The sequence below is a fragment of the Prunus mume genome, linkage group LG3, assembly GCF_029339155.1.
Source record: "Prunus mume cultivar Tortuosa linkage group LG3, ASM2933915v1, whole genome shotgun sequence".
Taxonomy (NCBI): Eukaryota; Viridiplantae; Streptophyta; class Magnoliopsida; order Rosales; family Rosaceae; genus Prunus; species Prunus mume.
In genome coordinates, this window is record NC_142700.1 from 6409821 (window position 1) to 6433717 (window position 23897).

Sequence of the window (23897 nt, forward strand, 5' to 3'; positions counted from 1 at the left end):
TTGGAACAATCCCATATTTACAAATATATACTCCAATAGATTTGTACACTTACGGGTATTTTTAATTGGATGATTAGCACAGTAATTTGTGCCTGCCAATTATTAATACAACATCAAGCAATGCATTATAATCTAGTACCAAGAAATCCTCCAATTAAAAGAGCCAATCTAGCTAGAATAAGAGCTTTCTTTCGTTTCAAGTGTCCAAAAATATTTTGGTTCCACTGGTTTAGAGGAGCAATTAACCCATATGACTTATCAAGAGCAAAATCAAGTGTCTGCCTCCATTTTTGCGTCACAAAATCTTTGAAACTTCCATGCTGCATTCACATCACTTCAAATCTAAAGTTCTAGCATTTGCAGAGGAGATCATGCATGACTACAGAGAGATTTTAATAGGACAATGGTAAAATACAATTAGGATACTATAAACAAGTAAAGAAAGATAGAAGAAATGAAACAAAAGAAGAAACAAAATGTAAACATAAACAGCAATTTCTATCACCTCTTTATCACCACATATCACTACTGTATCACTATTTTCTCACCTATTTATTACCACTTTATCACTTATTTGGGGAAGATATGACGATTATTACATTTAATGGCAACATTGACAGAATGTAATGATAGGACCAATAGACAGAATAATATAGAGTTGATGGGTCATCCTGAACGAATAATTTAATTGAGGAACTAAAATGTAAATTGGGTATAAATTTGAAGGTCATTTGAGTAATTAACCCAAAAAGACAAATTACACGTAAAGACAATTTCAATTATTTTTAAATTTTCTGTCGTCTCTTGCCCACCTCCCTCATCTTACTCCCTCTGCCCTCCTCCAAAAAGCAAAACAAAACCAAACTCATTCATAATAGGGCAAAGGAAAAGATAGGTGTCACGGGGTTTCCTTTAAAATCTCTGTAGAGAGAGAACTCTTTAAAAGAGAATCGATATTACAATAACCATATGTTACAAGACAGAAAAATCCATCATTGAAATATAAGCTTCACATTATATGCCCTACACAAAATCCAACACAAAAGCGCTGTTACCAAAAACCCATCTCTTACCCTCACCCCCCACAATCCATACATCATATCAAATCTAAATTGACTGAGCACCAGACAATCACCCTTTCAAAGTAAGCCAACAACATACCAATTTTTAGACAAACTGAGAAACTACAAAGATACATCAAGCACCAAGCTCCTCTTCCTCCTCCTCGTACTCTTCCTCCTCCACTGTTGCATCCTGGTATTGCTGGTACTCAGCCACCAGATCGTTCATGTTACTCTCGGCCTCGGTGAACTCCATCTCATCCATTCCCTCGCCGGTGTACCAATGCAAGAAAGCCTTGCGCCTGAACATAGCTGTGAACTGCTCGCTAACCCTCCTGAACATTTCCTGAATAGAAGTCGAATTCCCCATAAAAGTGGACGCCATCTTCAGACCCTTGGGTGGGATGTCACACACACTGGACTTTACATTATTGGGAATCCACTCAACAAAGTATGAGGAGTTCTTGTTCTGGACGTTAATCATCTGTTCATCAACTTCTTTGGTGCTCATCTTACCACGGAACATGGCAGAAGCAGTAAGGTAACGTCCATGGCGTGGGTCAGCTGCGCACATCATGTTTTTGGCATCCCACATCTGCTGGGTCAATTCGGGCACGGTCAGAGCACTGTACTGCTGCGATCCTCTTGAAGTTAGGGGTGCAAACCCAACCATAAAGAAGTGCAGCCGTGGGAAAGGGATAAGGTTAACTGCAAGCTTCCTAAGGTCAGAGTTCAACTGTCCAGGAAACCGAAGACAACATGTGACACCGCTCATGGTGGCAGAGATGAGGTGGTTAAGGTCACCAACTGCAATCACAATGCAAAGAAATATGTCAAAAGGATCACATAGCATATCTTCCAATTATCACTTAAGATTCGTATGTGCACACACAATTTATATCGTTTCTTTATAAGATGCCAATTTCTGAGGAAAACTAATTTATCATATAACCATTGTCAGCTACTATATATATATATATATATATATATATATTAAGATATGGACTTACAAGTAGGGGTGGCAAGCTTGAGAGTACGGAAGCAGATGTCATACAGAGCCTCGTTGTCCAAAACCATACATTCATCGGCATTTTCGACAAGCTGATGCACGGAAAGGGTAGCATTGTATGGCTCAACAACTGTATCCGACACCTTCGGAGATGGGAAGACAGAAAATGTCATCATCATCCGATCTGGGTACTCTTCCCTGATCTTGGAAATAAGAAGAGTTCCCATGCCAGAGCCAGTGCCACCACCCAAAGAATGACAAACTTGGAATCCTGTTCAAAACAAAATGGAAATATTAAAATTTTGAATCATAACATCCAAATCAGCCATTCAAATTCTAAACCAAACAGAAGCACAATCCGGTCAGACAAATTAAGCATTTTTAATTGTAACATCACAATTATTATTGCTACAAGCCTACAATTTCCAAAAATTAACCATGATTAAGCGCTATAAAGACATTCAAGCCAACCCATATAAGACATGGGACATAATTAGGCACCACAATATCATATTCAATCACACTCGCAAAAGTAAAATCAAATAACCACTAAATTTCGAAGAAACCAGAAATCATTTTCATCATACCCTGTAAGCAATCGCAGTTCTCGGCCTCTTTGCGCACCACGTCAAGCACAGAATCAATAAGCTCGGCACCCTCCGTATAATGCCCCTTAGCCCAGTTGTTTCCAGCCCCAGACTGCCCGAAGACGAAGTTATCGGGTCTGAATATCTGCCCAAACGGGCCAGATCGGACCGAGTCCATGGTCCCAGGCTCCAGATCCATAAGGACCGCCCGTGGAACGAACCTTCCGCCGCTGGCCTCGTTGTAATAGACATTGATTCGCTCTAGCTGGAGCTCAGAGTCGCCATTGTACCTCCCGGTGCTGTCTATGCCGTGCTCGTCGCAGATCACTTCCCAGAACTTGGCCCCAATCTGGTTCCCACATTGGCCGCCCTGGATGTGAAGAATTTCTCTCATTTTTGCTGGTCTGAGTTCTGTTTGGTTTCCGGGAAAATGGGAGGGAAAATATTACGAGACGGGGTTTGGTTTTGCCGCGATTGAATGGAGAGGAGCGGGCAGTGGGGAAATGTGGCGTCAGATTGTATTTTAAAGGGTGGGTGGCGTGGAAATATGGGGACTATGTAGGGGTATTTGGGGAAATCGTGTCTGCATTATTATTGGTATTTTTTTTTTTTTGTGGGGATTCGGAATTTCTAATTTTGGGTGATGTGTTGTCCGACATAGTGAAATTAAGATTTTATTCTTTATTTTTTATATTAAAAATAAATTGAATTGCTGGAATTTTTGTAGAATTATTAGGGAGTGCCCACTGCCCACCGAATTTTTGCCTTTGCTTCAAGCAAAACAAAAATGGGCAAAAGCCATAAAAGCTTGATACGTGGCTTTTTTGGGTAATTTATTTCAATTGTTTCTCTTCTGAATTTTGGGAGAGCCACCTAATATGCTATAGTTGGTGCTTTCTATTTCGATTGCAAATGTGTGTAAGATTTGAATTATGTAATTGAAAATTACATTGCAAATTTGGTTATATGATGAAACAATGAAAACAAATGACAATACAGAATCTTGTAAGAATATCTTGTAAATGTTATATTCTATGTGACCCACATGATATGGCATACGTGTTATGTAAGTTATTCTTAAAATAGTTTAGTAAATATTATTCAGAAAATCTTATTGATCAAATTAGGAGAAGTAATTTCCTATTCTATTATCGTGATGGGTGGTAATTACTTAGAGCTACACTGAGAAATTGGTTCTCTTTCTACCTATAATAGTGCATATTAAGTTTTCTAAAGTGCAAAATGTTAAAGAAAGCGAAACATGTTTCCTCTACAGTAACGGCTCAACAAATATCTTCATCTACTGGAAGACTAATTATCTATGTATGCAATTTGTGCTTATTGAATTTCTATAATGTTATGATAAAAGATGAAAGTGCCATCATCCATCTGAAAATCAAATGATTACATCATTATAAAGAAAACCAATCAATCTTTTACAACTTAAAAGAGACATCATTCATATAGAGAGAATCATATCATGATTATCCTTGATTAGAACCCAACCATATTTATAATATAAAAAACCCATAGATGTCCAATTGTATGCTCAAACATCAAGCATCTATTGCAACCAAAGAGCTTTACTTAAAACTCCAACCCACACACTTTCCACAATATACCTTTCAAAATTTACATTGGATTTGCTCAAAGATCTAGCCACAATGGCATGAACGCTAAGGGTTGCCATCATTTGAGGGGGTCCATTCCAGCTTAGTTGCTTTAGTTCTGGAATTGATGGATGCCATTGTAACAATGGATGATGGGATCCAATCAATCTTATTCATAACTCTGTTCTTATACAAACACGATAGGGAAATATAACCAATATATGAGGACAAACTAATAGGATTGCAATTGAAGTGTAAATATGAAATTGACACCCGATCTTTCATACTAGTTCTTAGTTAGTAGCAAATCAAACTCTTCAAATTGAAGTTTGTTGACCTACTAGTTATTAGATTTCTCTCTTTATTAATCTACATCTAGTTTAGGCGTGCTCAATATATTGGGCTTGGAAGTTTGGGCTTAGGCTATAGGCCCATATCATTGTTGCTTGATGGGCCTAACAAGTTTTGGGCTTCATACTTTATAATTTTGGCTTCGTTTTTCTTTGTATTTTTTTCGGAATTATAATCTCATTGTGAATACAGATGTCAGATGATGAATGCGTATGTATGATATTGTTAAACAAAAGAGATTTTGTTGTTCACTTGAAGATGGTCAATATCTTTTCCCACTTGATATGGAACTTAGCTCGTCTCCACTTGTAGGCTTATAGTACAAAATGGAGAGGCCCATGTAGAATGGCACCGTGAAGTGTGCTTTCCAGCTTGATTTCCATAAAGGGAGTTCATGGTTAGGTGGTACAACCCTTTTGTTGATTTTGTGTTAGATTGATGTGGTGTATAGTTTCTAAATTACCAACCTAGCTCTCTTTAGGTAGAGAAACGTGCCTATATCGGGATGTCATTGTGGAGTATTCCCAAATCAATCATGTATTGTAATACATTTTAATTTTTTCACGTTACATTGTGTGATTGGTTTGAGATACTGTCACAATGTCATACTTATTGCATGAAAATTCTCCTATCTAAAAATACAAGTCGGGCAAGTTGAATAGATAACCTAAGCTAACTCAGCTTGCTTAATTGAAGTCACGAACTTAAATTCAAGCGGATCCAAGTTGAATTCATATAAATTGAGCCCCTAATTCAAGCTCAATCTGAAATTTGATCATGTTGGTAAGCCACAAACCCACCTCCTATCTACGCATGTAAAACTAACATCATTCTAATGTGTTTTTATTTTCAAAGTTTCAAACTCGGTTTCATTTACACGCTTTCAACTTTGCTTTTGTGTTTTGTACTTTGCAGTAGTAAAGAAGGAAACTAGTTGTAACAAGCTGTCCCAAATCAAAAAGCATGTGACCAAATGAGTAAAAACAATAAAAATGCAGTCAAACATCATCATTAATTCAACGTGCGTTTTTCTTTTTTGATGCGTCTATGTATACACTCTCTCAAAGCTCTCCCTTGTGTAAATTTTTTGAACGGGTAATTAAGCACACGTTTCACATAAGTTCGACGAGAAAACCCCAACTTGGAAATTTAATCTGTTGTTTAATGCAAAACCATAAACAAATACGCACTTGATAAAGTTAGAATCCCACCAAAACTTGTAAGATTTTCCCATTTTACACGATCACAGGCTAAGACCAATTGAGCTGTTTTTGCTTTTTTTGGTGCAAGGAAAGATCAACCCTTTTTCAGAAAGAGTCTATGGCTTTTTGTGAAAAAACATAAGAATATACATGCACACTAACCACATACACTTTATATTTTTTGTTTTGTTTTCTAACCATCGTAGTCATACTTTAGTTGATGGTAACAAACTACATTATTTTAGTAAATAATGCATGGAATCTATACGATGAATTATTGACCTGGTTTCATTTCTTTTTTCAATTCTCATTTTAGTCTTTTTCTAATACACGCGATAGTTTAAACTAAAAGAGAGTGAGATTTTTTACACACAAACATACAATTAAGATACGAAACGTTCGAAGACCTCTGTTCTATAAGTTAATATCCTTTTTCTATTAGTCTAAACTCTGTTGGCCATTATCACTTTTGTCCCTTTTCTTTTTATTGTTTATCTCTGTGTGACAAAAGCATGGCTGCCATTGGATTCTAAATTTCTCTAATCACAACACGGTAATGGGGTCCCATCTAAGAAATATCTTAACCTAGTCCGACAATGTTATTAAGTGGTTTTCAGTGTGGAGTGGGGGACATATGAGAAAGGCTGAAAAGGTGATAAAATTGGCTTTTTTTGGGTGTGAAATTTGTTCCTACACATGCCAGTTTTATATGATGTGATGAGTTTTTGTTGTTGTTAATAATTTATTTTTGTTTTAGAAGAGGTAAGCAAATTCTTATCTAGACAAACAACCTATCAAAGGTTTTCTATAATTTTGGGGCTCTATCATTTTAAGCACCAGATGGGAATTGCGTATTGGACAAAGGTTAGGTCGATCACTCTTGGATAGCAAAACAAATAACAATAATAAAATAATCAGGAAGTTCAATTGGATGGGATATTTATTTACAAATTACACTTGTTAGCCACTTGGCCAAAGGGAGATTTCAAGAGAGATTTTTTCTTTTGCTATTTCAAGTGCTATTTCAATTCATTTAATATTTTGAAGTTGACATGTATTAACATCCATGCCCTCCTAGTACTCAAAAACTACATCTTAGGTTAATATGTGTCCTTTTTTAAAAAAAATATATAAAAAAAAATCAAATAGAAACTTCATTAGATAAACTTTAACAATATAATTAAAGACATCAACAAGACATTTAAAATATCAATCTCAAGAGGGTGCCAAACTAATATGCTAAAATCAAAACTAATACGGGACAAAAGCCGCATGAAAACTACTAGCCCATATCACCACAATTAGCCATAAGCCCAAACAAAGTCCACAAACCCAACATACCCTAATACAACCCATGAGCTTAGATGAACCCTACCACCACCACTTGGAAAAGCACCGTCGCGGCCACACCCATCACCTCATCCAAAATAGATCCGGGAAAAATATGATTTATAGCTATCTACCTGAGCATAAGAGCGAACAAATAAACAAAAACAACAATTGGGTGATTTGCAGCAACCTCAGTCAAAGATGATGTATAATCAAATTTAGAGAACATGAATGAAGTTTTTTTTTTTTTTTTTTTTTTTAATAGATGCTTTATTAAAATAATAAGCACTATAAGCAACGTTGGGGAGCGGGTTTTGGGAGTATGATTAGATTGTGAACATAAATTAAAAGGGGTGATAGAGAACTTCAATCTAACTATGACTTAGAAAAAATCACTACAATGAGCTTTTTATTCAAACCGCCCAGTGGACTTACTTATTAAAGTGAATGTTCACTATAAATATGAAGGTTCCAAATCGAACATTTGTATATAATCGAACTTTAAGAATTTAAGTTTATGATCAAATAAATAACTAAATTAACGGTTCACTGCAATTCAACATAACAAATACATATAATTTTTACAATGAAAACTAAAATCAATTTTGAAACCGTTTTGTTTGTTGTAGTTCTCTTTCTTATTGATCCCATCCTCACTCTTCTCTTTTACCCAAAGGAAAACAGAAAACCAAAATTTTTAACTGAAAAATGAAGACGGGAACAGAAATGTCACCGACCGAGAGCTTTTTATTATTTGGGGGATTCAATCCCATTTTCCACAGAGCCACGATCAAAACAAAACAAAACAAAACAAAATAAAATTCCCGAAACGCAGAAACAGAAAAGACAGAAAAGGAATTTCCAAGTCTCTCTCTCTCTCTTCCCCACTCATAAGAAGCCGCACCGCGTTCAAAGTTTCAACCTTTCAACTTTCAACTACCCTACTCTGCTCATAATTTCCTCTCACTTTCGCAAACCCTTTTCTGAATTTTTTTTATTAATTTTTAAATTGTTAACATTAAAATTCAATTCTTTTTCAGAAACAGGGACGACGGACTGCTATAAAATAAAGCCAAAGTAAAGTCCTTTTTTCCTCACATCTAAATAAGAAATTGAGTTTCCTCTGGAAACCAATTCTTAAGCTCTGTTTTTTTGTTCCCAAATTTTCACTGACCATGCCGCTTCCGTGGAAGAAGATGCGGGTGAACCGAATTTCCCAATTCGTCGCCGATCTCCAATCACCGAAACGGGGCGGTTCACTCGTGGTCCAGACTGGTTTTCCGACCTCCCTCGTCGACCTCTTCGTCAAGAACCGCGATCACTTGAAAAAGCCGTCGAAAAAGAACAAGAACAGGAAGAAGAATAACAGGTCGGCTGACCAGGTCAACGATCGGATCACGGCGAATTGTGAACTGGGTTCGGGCAATTTCGGGATTTTGGTGCAACCCAGTTCACCAAAGGTCAAGAATTTGAGCCGGGAAGAAGGTGATCGCGGTGTTGAAGCTGGTGAGTTTCGGGTTTTGGGTGAGACTCAAGTTGAGAGTCGGATTGTTGTTGATGATGAGCAATGCGTCGGTGGGAATTGGAGAGCGGTTTTGCTGGCGGTGTTGAAGATGTTCGCGGTGGTGGTTTTGGCTTTGAGTACCAAGAAGCTCGCTGTTGGGGTCACATTGTCTGCTTTTCTGCTTCTGTTTCTTGAATACGCGGGTAAGCACTTGGCCTGTTTCTTCAAACCATGCTCGAAAGCGAAATCTGTTTTGCAAAACATGGCTCAGAGGGCGTCTTCATTTTTATTGTTTCTGAATGGTTTTCATGAGAGTGAGGATTTGAAGGGGGTGATTGTATGTGAAAATACTGGGGATGTTGTGTTTGAATTGGTTGATGCTACGAGTGATTCAGACTCTGCTATTGGAGAGATTCAGATTGTTGAGTCTAACAAGAAGGGAAGTGTGTGTGTTGATGAAACTGGTGGAGACAGACCTTTGATTGCTTTACTTGGTGCAGATTATGAGAAGGAGAGGGTCGTGGATAAGAGAGATGTTGGTGATAAAACTTTGGTTGAGTTGCTTGGTATGGATTATCAGAAGAGGACGGTGGTGGATAAGAGAAGAGTGGGTGCAGAAAAGGCAGTCGGTGAAAGAACTTTGGTTGAGTTGCTTGGTAAGGATTATAAGAAGATAAAGGTAGTGGAGGGTGGTGAAGATGGAGGTGAATTTATAGCAGATAAGAAGAGTAAGGGTGGCAAAAATTCTAACATTAAATCAAAACTTATCAAGAAATTTGTGCCTAAGAAGTTGCGCAGAAAGGGTAAGCAAAATGAACCGGAGCTGGAGCCTCTCCTAAGCAGTGAAGTTTCTTGTCACATGGGAGATGATAAGGTAGAGGGATGTGAAGAACATGAAGACCATAAAGATGTGAAACAAGAGGAACAGGAAAGCGAAAACATGTCAGTGTTTTCTGCAGAAGAGAAAAGTGAAATCCAAGGATTTGATGGAGTTTCTGATCTTGGCGAAGGATCATTGGCTGGGGGAGAAACACCCTTGATTGTTGAAAGGAAGGGAAGAGAAGGGAATTTAGGGTATCTGGTTCTCTTTCTAATTGTTCTTGCTGGACTTTTCGGAGGTCGGATTGTAGCCCTGATGCTTACAATCACTAGCTGCTTTATGCCGAAGTTGGCTGGAAGCCTGAGGAGATCGGTAAAAATATGCCGGTGTTCTGTCCCAGTCTCAAGTTAGAATATATGTGGTTGTTATAGTGATGTTCCTTCAGATATAGGGTTCTTGAATTCAAGTCTCGAATTGTAGTCTGAATGTGAAAGCTCAGTGTGATAGAAATTCCAACCTTTTCGTTGGATACCCAGCTTGAGGTGTTGTACTCAAAACTGTAAAATTGTTACACATACAAATCAATAGTACATAGTTCTTGTTTCCTTGTATTGATTTCGTTTATTTGTGATAGCCAAATCATTTTTTCATTATATCTGTTGTTCTGCTGTAGACTGGGGTGCAGAAAATACTGGCCAGAAGACACTCGTTTGCCCCAAAAGTTGCTCCGAAAGTATTGAGCGACTTTGTTACACAGATGGTGAGAAACTTCAATGAGCTTAATTTTTTCAAATCATCCTCATTTTTTCTTATTTTCTGAAGTCTAAATTGAAACTTTTAATTAGGTTGAAATCTTTTAGAAGAAGATTGGAAAAGTTGAATGCAATTAAGTAGTGTTAGTGTGAGAAAAAGAAATGATGATACTAGAAGACGACCGCGTTTATAGTTGATCACCTGTTCAAATACAATCACGGGATTCACACAATCATTATCTTCTATTGAACAGGAATGTTGACAATGGATTTACCTATCAAAACTCATCATTGAGTGCTTTTAATAATGTATCGACCTTTTATTCTAATTTCTGCAGTTCTATTTGGAAATTCTTCTTTATGCTTTATGTCAAGGCACTTGTAATCTAATTGGTTAAAAAGAAAACAATAAAATAACAGGGACCCAGCATTTGGAAGCTTCTCAAAAACCTTGGATCTATTCTCCACCTTCTTTAATTTAGTACCATTTGCTGTGGTCTTTCATTCCATTCTTTAGATATTGATTTAGCTGCTCACTTTCCATGTTGTCATCAATTCCTTTCTTATGATAACACTACATTGGTGACTGATTTCTGCATTTTTTTGATGATTCTTGTTTCTTGTTTCTGCAATTCGCAGTTTATTGAGCTGCCTTTCCACAGAAGTTGATAACAGGGCATGAGCTCAATGAGTTTGAGTACCTGACCTCTTTATTTTGTTTTGCCACCTACTTCTCAATCAGATTAATCTGTGAGTCTTTTCTAAGGAAGATAAGCATGCTCTTATGAACTCCATTTCCTGACATGCGAACCCTGCTCTGCACAGAAGATCAACTAGACAGCATGGGGTAACTTCCCACCATCTCATAAACAATTTGCAGCCTCTATTGACTTCATTTTGCATTCTCCAAACTCCATGCTTCAGGTACTTGTAGAGCACTACACACACACGAACACATTCACCTAGAAGTTGTTGATATCACTAACTGAGCTATGAAGCTAACGCTAATGCTATCAGTGGTGTTGTGCATCCCAGTCATTGCACACACAAACACAGACAATGTTGTAGATGATATATTGAGGAGATGGTCCATCGTCCAGGTTTAACTTCCTAGCAGAGGATGCAAGCATGCGGGGTAGAGTAACAGGGTTAAAACATCTGCTCTCATCATATCTGTTACATGCATTCTTAATATCCAAGAAAATCTCGAAACCTTGTTTAAAGACCTTGTCTTAGTGAATGCATGAACCATTAAATTCCATGAAACAATGCCTTTCAAATCATAAGCAAGTTATGAAAACCAGTTATAGCCACTAAATTCTGTTGAGTTTAAAAACATTCAAGTGTGTGTATACACACACAAACACATATATCTATCTCTTATGTCCTGTTTTTCGGTCCTAAAATCTCACTTCTTAGGTTGTTAGAAATGCAGGCAGGTCTAGGGCACAAAGGTTCTTGCCTTCATCAGGAAGTAAAGGGAAACACAATAATGAAAACATTTGTAGAGTTCTATTCATGGATTCCATAACGCAAATGTGCCTATTTCATGATTTGGTATGTGGGTTGTAAGTGAAATATATAAAAGAACAGTTTATTTATTATTTGTTATTCAAGGGAGGAAGAAAAATTCTGGCCATGAGTGTGTGAGTAAGTAACAACTTCTTGTTAGCCTATGAATTTGCTGGTTTGTAGTTGGATTACTGCTGTTTTCAAATACAAGGCTAACAAATTTTTCTCTGTCCAAATGTCTTGAACCACACGGATTGCCGGGTCTATTGCGTTGTCTTCGTTGGAAAACTGTGGCAGAAAATTTCTACGAAAACCCAATATTCAGGGTTTTTTTTTTGACTTTATTTTTTTAATGTGCAGGTAGTTTTTTTTTTTTTTTCCATAAAATAAAAATTAATGAAAAATTACTTCTGGGAGAATGTTTTCACTTAGGGGCATTCAGATATGTTTCAAGATTGATATCAAAGAATTTCATAAAACCATTCGATTTCATGGAGATTTTAATTCACACTTCTACAAATCCAGCTCACAAGATGCAAATTCACAATAATAAACAGAGGGATAATATGAAATATGAGAAACTATTTTCCAGGGAAAACATCTAAAACTTTGCCTGAAGACTGCTAATTACGGACTTGTCCACCTGGAAAGACTTGGCCAAAACATCATCTGGAATGGAAGGATTGGCTCCAAAAACAGCATTAGCAATGGTGTTGACTCCGGGGTTTTGGCTGCTCAATGAAGAGAGTGATATGGCATTTCCATTGCCGACATTCTGCTGGAAGTGAACTAGCCCAACTGGGAACACAAACACATCACCCTTGTAAAGGACCTTTGAGATGAGCTTGTTGTCAGGGTTTGAGGTCACAAAGCCAACATAGAGGCTGCCTTCTAGGACGGTCAAAATCTCTGTGGCACGCGGATGAGTGTGGGGAGGGATAACGCCCCAGGGTGCATAGTCGATGCGAGCCAGAGAGATGCCGAGTGTGTTGAGTCCTGGAATTTGAACCACATTGACAGGGGTGACTTTCCCACCAACAGGGTTTGAGGTGTTGCCTGGGATGTGAAGTCCACTGAAGAAGAAATGCTCAGCCTGTGCTAGCTTGGAGTCCAAGCAAGGTAGCCCATTCACTCTTGTTGCTGTGATGCACAAGTTCAATTGACAACACAAAACACATAAAATTAAAGTCATTGTAAAATCAAGTAGGAAGAAGAAGAAGGATACTTATTTTTCAAAATGCAAATTAAAGCATACATAAACCGGTAATTTCGATCCAAACCTGAGCTAGTAGTGTCAGCAACGCAGAAATCTTGCAAAGGACTAGGCTCAAAAGCAATGACCAGAGCACATGTCACGGCTAGCAAAGTAGTCAATAGCAACATTTGGTTTGCCATCTTAATTTTTCACCTTCTTCTATGGGATGGGATTTTAAGTGAAGTTCTTGGAAATGAGAAACGGAAAGGATTGAGAGAGAGGGAGAGAGATGTGAAGCAATTGAATACAAACTTGGTTATTTATAGAGAAGGTAGTAGTAATTTGGTTATGATTCTGAATGAAGAACAAAGATATAATAGACAAAGCTATGCCGGCCCTGCATTATAGACACTGGATAAGTCTCTTGAACGTCCACTTAAGCTAAGAATTGTTCCTTCATTAATTTTCTATTCCTTGTGATTTGAGTAAATGCTCATTCTGCATATTTTAAATGTATCAAGACAAAGTATCCTGCTAAATTAACCGGGTCCAATTTAATTTTGTAATAATAAAATAAACTTTAAAAATCAATAACAAACAATGAAAAGTAAGATTCAGAAGCAGCTTACAGAATTCTGAAACCATATAATAACAAGGCATCTATTTTTGTTTGTTTGCACATGCCTTGCTCCGGCAAAAGCTGATATATGGTGAGATTATAAGTTATATTGCCCATGTCTCTATCCACTTGCAGATTCTGGCCAGCTTCTCCTCAAGACTAAGTCACAGTGTGAAAAGGATGATAGTAAAGTAATGAAATATATCTTCATCTCTATGAATGCCTACTCCTTCCGAAGGCAAATTCAAACCATGAATTATTTATTTCATATGGTGCGGTGGCTAGAGGCTACAGAAAAAATGATGATCAAATTCTTTTGAAATGAAAGGTTCAAAGGTCCACCGATTCCTCATCGATAGATAGATGTATGAACTATGTGATGTATGCATAGCCATTATTTAGTGTGTTTTCTCCATCTGGAATCCGGACTAGGAAATTACCCTTTTTAATGTTTTTCTCCACTTTGGTGTATTCATTGGTCCTGTGGCAAATCTGAAATTTGATGATTGATTTTTATTTGACAATGAAGTGCCACAAACTGAGACTGAGAGTACATGCATGCTTACCATGATACCATCTCAATTCCCAAATAAGAACAAAATGAAAGAGCTCAAAATGAGATTACAATTGCTGTTCCAAACGAACATTAGAGGAATGAGAATAGAGCTTAATAATTTATCACATGGAAAAGTAGAGAAGAAAAGTGAAACCATCTCCTCATACCATATTGGGCAAAATCCAAGTAATTCGATCCCTGTACCGCAGTTGAAGCTTTGACCAGCAATGTTCCCATTTCTGGAGTAGATTAGCACAAATGTATATCCATGATCAATGATGTATATGGAATCTGGATGAAACTCTGGAAAGTGTAAAGTAGAGACAGACATGGATTCATACGAACTCAAGAACAAAGCATCAGTTCCTATACTCTCAATCTCAACACATTTCCTGATATGAGAACCCTTCTCCTGCAGTGCAGCCTTTATTAAGCATGGGGTAACTTCCCACCATCTCATTAAGTAATTGCCAGCCTCTATTAACTTCACTTTCATTCTCCGAACTCCCACACTTCACGTACTTGTAGATTAGTGCTCTTTCCAGCAATATATCTTGTCCTACTGCTGTAGATTGTAGATAATACACAAGCACGCACACTTGCACACACAGAACAAAATATTCACCTGGAAGTTGTTGCTATCACTAGCTGATGCGATGAAGTTAACGCTAACACTATCAGTGGTGTTCAGAGGTGTTCTGCATCCAGGAATTGCACAGGTGAAACTCATATACAAAAAGCAGACAATGCTGCAGATGATATACTGAGGAGATGTTCCATCTTGTATGTTTTAACTTCCTAGCATGCTGGGTAGTACATTAACAGAGTTATAACATAAGCTCTCATCATATCTGTTATATGCATTCTTAATATCCAAGAAATTCTCCAGACATTGTTTAAAGACCATGTCTTAGTGAATGCATGAACCATTAAATTCCATAAAACAATGCCTTCATATCATAAGTTATGAAAACCAGTTGCAGCCACTAATTTCTGACTCTTGATAGACATTGTTGAGTTTAAAAACATTCAAGTGTATCTGTTTATATAAACACATATTCATCTCTTATTTCTTGTTTTTTGGTCCTGAAATCTCACTTCTTGGGTTGTTAGAAATGCAGGTAGGTCCTGCTAAGAAACAAATGCAGGGCTCAGAGGTTCTTGCCTTCATCAGAAAGTAAAGTGAATCCCATAACACAAATGTGCTTGTTTCATGCTTTGGTTAGTGGGTTGGAAGTGAAATATTATTAAAGAACAATTTATTTATTATTTGTTATTCAAGGGAGTGGAAAAAACTCTGGCCATGAGTGTGAGTAAGTAACAACTTATCGTTAGCCTAAGAATTTGCTGATATTATTGTCTAAAATTGGAAGATGAAATGCTAGGTTTATAGTTGGATTGAAGAAATTATAGCTGGAGTAATACAGTTTTCAAATACAAGGCTACCAAATTTTTCATTTTCCCCTGCGTCTTGTATCACACGGATTGCTGGGTCTATGTTGCGTTGGCTTCGTTGCAAAACTGTGGCAGAAAATGTCAACCAAAACCCAATTTTAAGGTGTTTTTTCTTTTACTTGATTTTCCAAAAAATATCCATGAGTGTGAGTAAGTTACAACTTATTGTTAGCCTAAGAATTTGCTGATCTTATTGTCTAAAATTGGAAGATGAAATGCTGGAGTAATGCTGTTTTCAAATACAAGGCTAACAAATTTTTCCTTTTCCCCTGCGTCTTGTATCACACAGATTGCCGGGTCTATGTTGCGTTGGCTTTGTTGGAAAACTGTGGCAGAAAATTTCAACCAAAACCCAATTTTAAGGTGTTTTTTCAAAAAATATCCAGGTAGATATTTTTCTTTTAAAAAGTCATGACCAAGTGCTTCTTAGACATATTTTCACTAAGGGGAATTCAGATATGAATTGATATCAAAGAATTTCATACAAAATAATTCGATTTCATGGAGACTTAATACACACTTCTGCTTCTACAAATCCAGCACACAAGATGCAAATTCACAAGAATAAACAGAGGGATAATATGAAATATGAGAAACTATTTTCCAGGGAAAACATCTAAAACTTTGCCTGAAGACTGCTAATTACGGACTTGTCCACCTGGAAAGACTTGGCCAAAACATCATCTGGAATGGAAGGATTGGCTCCAAAAACAGCATTAGCAATGGTGTTGACTCCGGGGTTTTGGCTGCTCAATGAAGAGAGTGATATGGCATTTCCATTGCCGACATTCTGCTGGAAGTGAACTAGCCCAACTGGGAACACAAACACATCACCCTTGTAAAGGACCTTTGAGATGAGCTTGTTGTCAGGGTTTGAGGTCACAAAGCCAACATAGAGGCTGCCTTCTAGGACGGTCAAAATCTCTGTGGCACGCGGATGAGTGTGGGGAGGAATAACGCCCCAGGGTGCATAGTCGATGCGAGCCAGAGAGATGCCGAGTGTGTTGAGTCCTGGAATTTGAACCACATTGACCGGGGTGACTTTCCCACCAACAGGGTTTGAGGTGTCGCCTGGGATGTGAAGTCCACTGAAGAAGAAATGCTCAGCCTGTGCTAGCTTGGAGTCCAAGCAAGGTAGCCCATTCACTCTTGTTGCTGTGATGCACAAGTTCAATTGACAACACAAACACATAAAATTAAATAGGAATAAGAAGAAGGATACTTATCTTTCAAAATGCAAATTAAAGCATACATAAACCGGTAATTTCAATCCAAACCTGAGCTAGTAGTGTCAGCAACGCAGAAATCTTGCAAAGGACTAGGCTCAAAAGCAATGACCAGAGCACATGTCACGGCTAGCAAAGTAGTCAATAGCAACATTTGGTTTGCCATCTTAGTTTTTCACCTTCTTCTATGGGATGGGATTTTGAGTGAAGTTCTTGGAAATGAGAAACGGAAAGGATTGAGAGAGAGGGGGAGAGATGTGAAGCAATTGAATACAAACTTGGTTATTTATAGAGAAGGTAGTAGTAATTTGGTTATGATTCTGAATGAAGAACAAAGATATAATAGACAAAGCTATGCCGGCCCTGCATTATAGACACTGGATAAGTCTACTGAACGTACACTTAAGCTAAGAATTGTTCCTTCATTAATTTTCTATTCCTTGTGATTTGAGTAAATGCTCATTCTGCATATGTTAAACATATCAAGACAAAGTATCCTGCTAAATTAACTGGGTCCAATTTAATTTTGTAATAATAAAATAAACTATAAAAATCAATAACAAACCATGAAAAGTAAAATTCAGAAGCAGCTTACAGAATTTTGAAACCATATAATAATAAGGCATCTATTTTTGTTTGTTTGCACATGCCTTGCTCCGGCAAAAGCTGATATATGGTGAGATTATAAGTTATATTTCGCTGTGTCTCTATCCACTTGCAGATTCTGGCCAGCTTCTCCTTAAGACTAAGTCACAGTGTGAAAAGGATGATCGTAAAGTAATGAAATATATCTTCATCTCTATGAATGCCTACTCCTTCCGAAGGCAAATTCAAAGCATGAATTATTTATTTCATATGGCGCGGTGGCTAGAGGCTACAGAAAAAATGATGATCAAATTCTTTTGAAATGAAAGGTTCAAAGGTCCACCATAGATAGATGTATGAACTATGTGATGTATGCATAGCCATTATTTAGTGTATTTTCTCTATCTGGAATCTGGATTAGGAAATTACCCTTTTTATGTTTTTCTCCACTTTGCTGTATCCATTGGTCCTGTGGCAAATCTTAAATTTGATGATTGATTTTTATTTGACAATGAAGTGCCACAAACTGAGAGTACGTGCATGCTTACCATGATACCATCTCAATTCCCAAATAAGAACAAAATGAAAGAGCTCAAAATGAGATTACAATTGCTGTTCCAATCGAACATTTGAGGAATGAGAATAGGGCTTAATAATTTATCACATGAAAAAGTAGAGAAGAAAAGTGAAACCATCTCCTCATACTATAGTGGGCAAAATCCAAGTAATTTGCCCCCTGCACTTTGACCAGCAATGTTCCCATTTCCGGAGTAGAGTAGCACAAATGTATACCCATGATCAATGATGTATATGGAATCTGGACGAAACTCCGGACAGTGTAAAGTAGAGACAGACATGGATTCATACGAACTCAAGAACAAAGCATCAGTTCCTATACTCTCAATCTCAACACATTTCCTGATATGAGAACCCTTCTCCGCAGTGCAGCCTTTATTAAGCATGGGGTAACTTCCCACCATCTCATTAAGTAATTGCCAGCCTCTATTAACTTCACTTTCATTCCCCGAATTCCCACACTTCACGTACTTGTAGATTAGTGCTCTTCCCCGCAATATATCTTGTCCCACTGCTGTAGATTGTAGATAATACACAAGCACACATACGCGCGCACACACAACAAACTATTCACCTAGAAGTTGTTGCTATCACTAACTGAGGCTCTGAAGTTAACGCTAACGCTATCAGTGGTGTTCAGAGGTGCTCTGCATCCAGGAATTGCACAGATGAAACTCATATACAAAAACAGACAATGCTGCAGATGATATACTGAGGAGACGTCCATCTTGTATGTTTAACTTCCTAGCATGCTGGGTAGAGTAACAGAGTTATGACATATGCTCCCATCATATCTGTTATATGCATTCTTAATATCCAAGAAATTCTCCATGCATTGTTTAAAGACCATGTCTTAGTGAATGCATGAACCATTAAATTCCATAAAACAATGCCTTCTTATCATAAGTTATGAAAACCAGTTGCAGCCACTAATTTCTGACTCTTGATAGACGTTGTTGAGTTTAAAAACATTCAAGTGTATCTGTTTATATAAACACATATTCATCTCTTATTTCTTGTTTTTTGGTCCTGAAATCTCACTTCTTGGGTTGTTAAAAATGCAGGTAGGTCCTGCTAAGAAACAAATGCAGGACGCAGAGGTTCTTGCCTTCATCAGAAAGTAAAGTGAATCCCATAACACAAATGTGCTTGTTTCATGCTTTGGTTAGTGGGTTGTAAGTGAAATATTATTAAAGAACAATTTATTTATTATTTGTTATTCAAGGGAGTGAGAACAACTTATTGTTAGCCTAAGAATTTGCTGATCTTATTGTCTAAAATTGGAAGATGAAATGCTGGAGTAATGCTGTTTTCAAATACAAGGCTAACAAATTTTTCCTTTTCCCCTGCGTCTTGTATCACATAGATTGCCGGGTCTATGTTGCGTTGGCTTTGTTGGAAAACTGTGGCAGAAAATTTCAACCAAAACCCAATTTTAAGGTGTTTTTTCAAAAAATATCCAGGTAGATATTTTTCTTTTAAAAAGTCATGACCAAGTGCTTCTTAGACATATTTTCACTAAGGGGAATTCAGATATGAATTGATATCAAAGAATTTCATACAAAATAATTCGATTTCATGGAGACTTAATACACACTTCTGCTTCTACAAATCCAGCTCACAAGATGCAAATTCACAAGAATAAACAGAGGGATAATATGAAATATGAGAAACTATTTTCCAGGGAAAACATCTAAAACTTTGCTTGAAGACTGCTAATTACGGACTTGTCCACCTGGAAAGACTTGGCCAAAACATCATCTGGAATGGAAGGATTGGCTCCAAAAACAGCATTAGCAATGGTGTTGACTCCAGGGTTTTGGCTGCTCAGTGAAGAGAGTGATATGGCATTTCCATTGCCGACATTCTGCTGGAAGTGAACTAGCCCAACAGGGAACACAAACACATCACCCTTGTAAAGGACCTTTGAGATGAGCTTGTTGTCAGGGTTTGAGGTCACAAAGCCAACATAGAGGCTGCCTTCTAGGACGGTCAAAATCTCTGTGGCACGCGGATGAGTGTGGGGAGGGATAACACCCCAGGGTGCATAGTCGATGCGAGCCAGAGAGATGCCGAGTGTGTTGAGTCCTGGAATTTGAACCACATTGACTGGGGTGACTTTTCCTCCAACAGGGTTTGAGGTGTTGCCAGGGATGTGAAGTCCGCTGAAGAAGAAGTGCTCAGCCTGTGCTAGCTTGGAGTCCAAGCAAGGTAGCCCATTCACTCTTGTTGCTGTGATGCACAAGTTCAATTGATAACACAAGCACATAAAGTCATTGTACGATCAAGTAGGAAGAAGAAGAAAGATACATATTTTTCAAAATGCAATTAAAGCATACATAAACCTGTAATTTCGATACGAACCTGAGCTAGTAGTGTCAGCAACGCAGAAATCTTGCAAAGGACTAGGCTCAAAAGCAAAGACCAGAGCACATGTCATGGCTAGCAAAGTAGTCAATACCAACATTTGGTTTGCCATCGTTCACCTTCTTCTATGGGATGGGAAATGGAAAGGATTGAGAAATGGAAAGGATTGAGAGAGAGGGAGAGAGATGTGAAGCAACTGAAGTAGAAGCTTGGTTATTTATAGAGAAGGTGGTTATGGTTCTGATTCTGAATGAAGAACAAATATATAATAGAAAAAGCTATGCCGGCCCTGCATTATAGACACTGGATAAGTCTCTTGAACGTACACTTAAGCTATAAATTGTTCAAAGAATTGTTCCTTCATTGATTTTCTATTCCTTGTGATTTGAGTAAATACTCATTCTGCATATGTTAAACATATCAAGACAAAGTATCCTGCTAAATTAACCGGTCCGATTTAATTTTGTAACAATAAAATAAACTTTCAAAATCAATAACAAAACCATATCAAGAAAAGTAGGATTCAGAAGCAGCTTACAGAAATTCTGAAACCATATAATAATAACTAATAATTAAAAAGGCATATGTTTTTAGTTGTCTGCACAAGCCCTGCAATTATTTCATCTGGAGAACCAATTGGGCAGTGGAGTCCTCTTCAGCAAATGCTAAAGATGCTATTGGTATGGAACAGTTGTGCAGAGGAGATTATAAGTTACAAGATATTGCTGGACTTATGAACCTCTCTGTGAACAAGCACTCATTAGCAGATTCTCAGTAAGCAATTGACATTGCCAGCATACTTTCTTCTCCCCAAGAGCCTAATGTCACAGTGTGAAGATAGGAATGCATCCGTAAAGGAGATCAAATATTAGTCAGAGAGAATTTTCTAGTTGTATCTCTATGCTCAATGCCTTTATATCAGCTCCTTTCGAACGTGCTAACATAAACTTAACACCATCTGACACGTTATTTATTTACAATATGGTGCAGTGGCTAGAGGCTATAAAGAAAACGATGATCAAATTCTCTTGAAATGAAAAGTTCAAAGGTCTGCCAAGGTAAGGCTGCAAAGCTGATCAATATAAATGAGGAACAAGGCATTTTGCCAGAGAATTTTAGGAAACATTTTGTTAGAAATCTGACCTAATAAGATTTCTGCGTTATAAGCATGACCGGCTGTCTATTGGGATACAAAATTATAAAACAAAACTCAATTTTTTTTCTTTTTCCAATTGAAACCAATTCTTCTTATTTTTCAGATTTAAAATTAGTGTTCAATTATTATATTGTGTTCTACAATTGAAAGATTGGACAAGCCATACCAAACTTCTACAGTTCTATATATGCTGCAAATCAATGGAGAAACTTCTACTGCGTGGATTTTGCTTTGCCAGCTTGAATTCAATGGACCATATACATAGAACTCATGTAGAAATAAGAGACCGAGATTAAACTGAGGTATTGTATTGTGAAGAAGATGAAGAAAATCTATTCAAATAATTTATGCTAATCGAAAACGAATTTTCTGGCACTCTATAAAGGAAACTTAAACAGTGCCCTTGTCTCACTTACAAAAATATAAATGTCCTAACTATTTGTTGCAACTCATCCACAATTGATTTCTGTGGTCTGCCAAATTTTTTACATATCCTTGTGCTCTTGGAAGCCATTGTAGTAAACTTTGATATAGCACCAGAGTTTTCCACACTGAAGAACTTTCTCAATGAGCCAGATTTCTTATCAGATTGTCAAAGACTCAAAGCTAATGTTGGTGGTGAACATGGCATATGGTTACCAAATTTTCCATTTTCATCTATTCTTGCCATTTTCATTTCCGTTTAATTAGGAACGAAAACGAAGAAGATCAAGAAGAAGATAAAGAAGATGTGGGAAACCAACATGTTGATGAGATCAGCCTGAAATTAAGAGTAAAAAAACGTTGTGAAAGAAAGCAGCAGAAAGCTTCCTATTTAAATGTAGTTGATATACAGAAGCAAATGATGCAATGCAACTTACATTCCAAACTTGATCTTTGATTTTTCCGTCCAAAGTTCGATTCTCTCCAGCCAATTGTCTCAACTGTGAAGCAAAATTTGTCTCAAGTAGTCCAAAGCAAACACATAAGAAAAGCATTAGCCGGCTTGGCATAACCAAAATGTGTGTGTGTGTGTTTTTTTTGGGTGCTATTGTGAATGGAATATGAAATGGTGTCCAAAAACGATTTCCTTTTCCATTTGACACCCTTAATCTTATATGAAATCCGTAAGTTTTGTCCTCCCATATGTGTTGTTCACGTGATGCTCTTATACAAGAAATTAACGGATGCCCTTGAATTAGAACAATTTCAAACTACAAACACCAAATCCCATGCAATTGAAAATACATGATTAAAGTTGAACTTTGTGAAAACTACAGGGATTATACACGTACTTTGACCAAAAAGAAATGTCAAACCATCCTAGATTAGAAAAAAGAAAGAAATACAAAAGAAAGTATCAAAAATATTTAAATGAACACAAGTAAAAGGGATAACAACTCCAAATTAATTTTCTTTCAAGAATTATTTAATTTCATATGAACATCCACGTTGATGCAGGGAGCTCCTCGGGCATATGGTATGGGTGGTGGAATCAAATTTGATGGCTGGCATGGCAACTGCTAAAAGTGAATTTGATTGGATACCAACTATATTACCTTTGTTTTCTCTTTATATCATAGGTAGTAAGATACATAATGAAACAAGTACAAATAAAATTGTACATGTATTATTTGACCAAATTATGAGAGTAACAATTCTTGGAGACGGTTTTATTATTTTTCTGATCCTCTCTTCTTCTCCCTTTCTGTCAATCTATCATCTATTTTTCAGGATTATCTGCATTTCTATGCCTTGACAAACACTTATGTTTATGTTTGACAGAGAAATCACTTGAAACATCACTTCAGAATTCAAAGTAAGGGATTTGGGGTCACCTCCTCCTTATGGGACACTGGTTTTGGAACACTTCTTTCCACCAAGGAAAAACTGCCGATCCAGAAAACCAGTAACTAGCAAGCAAGCCTTGCTGGCTGTCTGGCTTCATCGCATGGCTCACATAATAGTCACATGGATTTCCTTGCTACATAGCTTAATTTAAGCCTTTTATTGGTTGTATCACATCACATTGATTTTCTTGCTACTATTTTAATAACTAGCAATCAAGCCTTGCTGGCTAGTTGTATAATTTGTTTCGCATTTTGTTTCCCTTAACTTTCTTGAAATATACATGTGTTATCGATTTTAGGTATATATGTCTCAATGTGATAATTACATAGAAATAATCAGTGTAGACATAATCCACCCCAATTATGAGATTAATACAATTAAAAGTCTCTTAATTTTATTCTTTTCAGATGTGCTCTTTAATAAAGTTGACCAAATGGGACCCGCAAATCGTTTGACCTAACAGTCTTCTCAGATCCATTGACAAAAACAAACTCGCACCCAACCATTACCCTCTGAGCTTCTACATGCCAGGTTAGCCCAACTGCCGGGCCCAAGCTGTAATTCTAATTCTAATTCAAATTCTTAATGATAAAAA

The 23897-nt window shown here is 37.2% G+C and overlaps 5 protein-coding genes across 10 annotated transcripts; 1 reads left to right on the plus strand and 4 right to left on the minus strand.

Annotated features, from left to right (window-relative positions):
- Positions 1–906: 906 nt before the first annotated feature.
- Positions 907–3169, minus strand: LOC148918566 (tubulin beta-7 chain-like). Its single transcript, XM_089048403.1, has 3 exons — positions 2658–3169; positions 2072–2341; positions 907–1868 (listed from the first exon to the last, which is right to left on the minus strand). The coding sequence occupies exons 1-3, from the start codon at positions 3049–3051 to the stop codon at positions 1198–1200; spliced, it is 1335 nt and encodes a 444-aa protein (XP_088904529.1). The 5' UTR covers positions 3052–3169; the 3' UTR covers positions 907–1197.
- Positions 3170–8133: 4964 nt separating this feature from the next.
- LOC103325271 (uncharacterized) lies at positions 8134–11864 on the plus strand. 4 transcript variants are annotated; one of them, XM_089047890.1, is made up of 4 exons: positions 8134–10015; positions 10147–10233; positions 10865–11072; positions 11653–11864. In XM_089047890.1, exon 1 carries the CDS (start codon positions 8325–8327, stop codon positions 9882–9884), a length of 1560 nt encoding a protein of 519 aa, XP_088904016.1. In that variant the 5' UTR covers positions 8134–8324; the 3' UTR covers positions 9885–10015; positions 10147–10233; positions 10865–11072; positions 11653–11864. The 4 variants fall into 4 exon arrangements, with proteins under 4 accessions (XP_088904016.1, XP_088904017.1, XP_088904014.1 ...); XM_089047891.1 differs by having other exon boundaries at positions 10968–11072; XM_089047888.1 differs by having other exon boundaries at positions 10865–11864.
- Positions 11865–12338: 474 nt separating this feature from the next.
- Positions 12339–13215, minus strand: LOC103325272 (putative germin-like protein 2-1). Its single transcript, XM_008227426.3, has 2 exons — positions 13018–13215; positions 12339–12877 (listed from the first exon to the last, which is right to left on the minus strand). Exons 1-2 carry the CDS (start codon positions 13130–13132, stop codon positions 12339–12341), a joined length of 654 nt encoding a protein of 217 aa, XP_008225648.2. The 5' UTR covers positions 13133–13215.
- Positions 13216–16083: 2868 nt separating this feature from the next.
- LOC148918567 (putative germin-like protein 2-1) lies at positions 16084–16954 on the minus strand. Of its 3 annotated transcripts, none has more exons than XM_089048387.1 (2): positions 16840–16954; positions 16084–16717 (listed from the first exon to the last, which is right to left on the minus strand). In XM_089048387.1, exons 1-2 carry the CDS (start codon positions 16952–16954, stop codon positions 16179–16181), a joined length of 654 nt encoding a protein of 217 aa, XP_088904513.1. In that variant the 3' UTR covers positions 16084–16178. The 3 variants fall into 3 exon arrangements, with proteins under 3 accessions (XP_088904513.1, XP_088904515.1, XP_088904514.1); XM_089048389.1 differs by having other exon boundaries at positions 16084–16670; positions 16859–16952; XM_089048388.1 differs by having other exon boundaries at positions 16084–16708; positions 16840–16952.
- A 2627-nt stretch (positions 16955–19581) lies between these two features.
- Positions 19582–20428, minus strand: LOC103325273 (putative germin-like protein 2-1). The gene is made up of 2 exons (XM_008227427.2): positions 20314–20428; positions 19582–20181 (listed from the first exon to the last, which is right to left on the minus strand). The coding sequence occupies exons 1-2, from the start codon at positions 20426–20428 to the stop codon at positions 19643–19645; spliced, it is 654 nt and encodes a 217-aa protein (XP_008225649.2). The 3' UTR covers positions 19582–19642.
- Positions 20429–23897: the final 3469 nt, after the last annotated feature.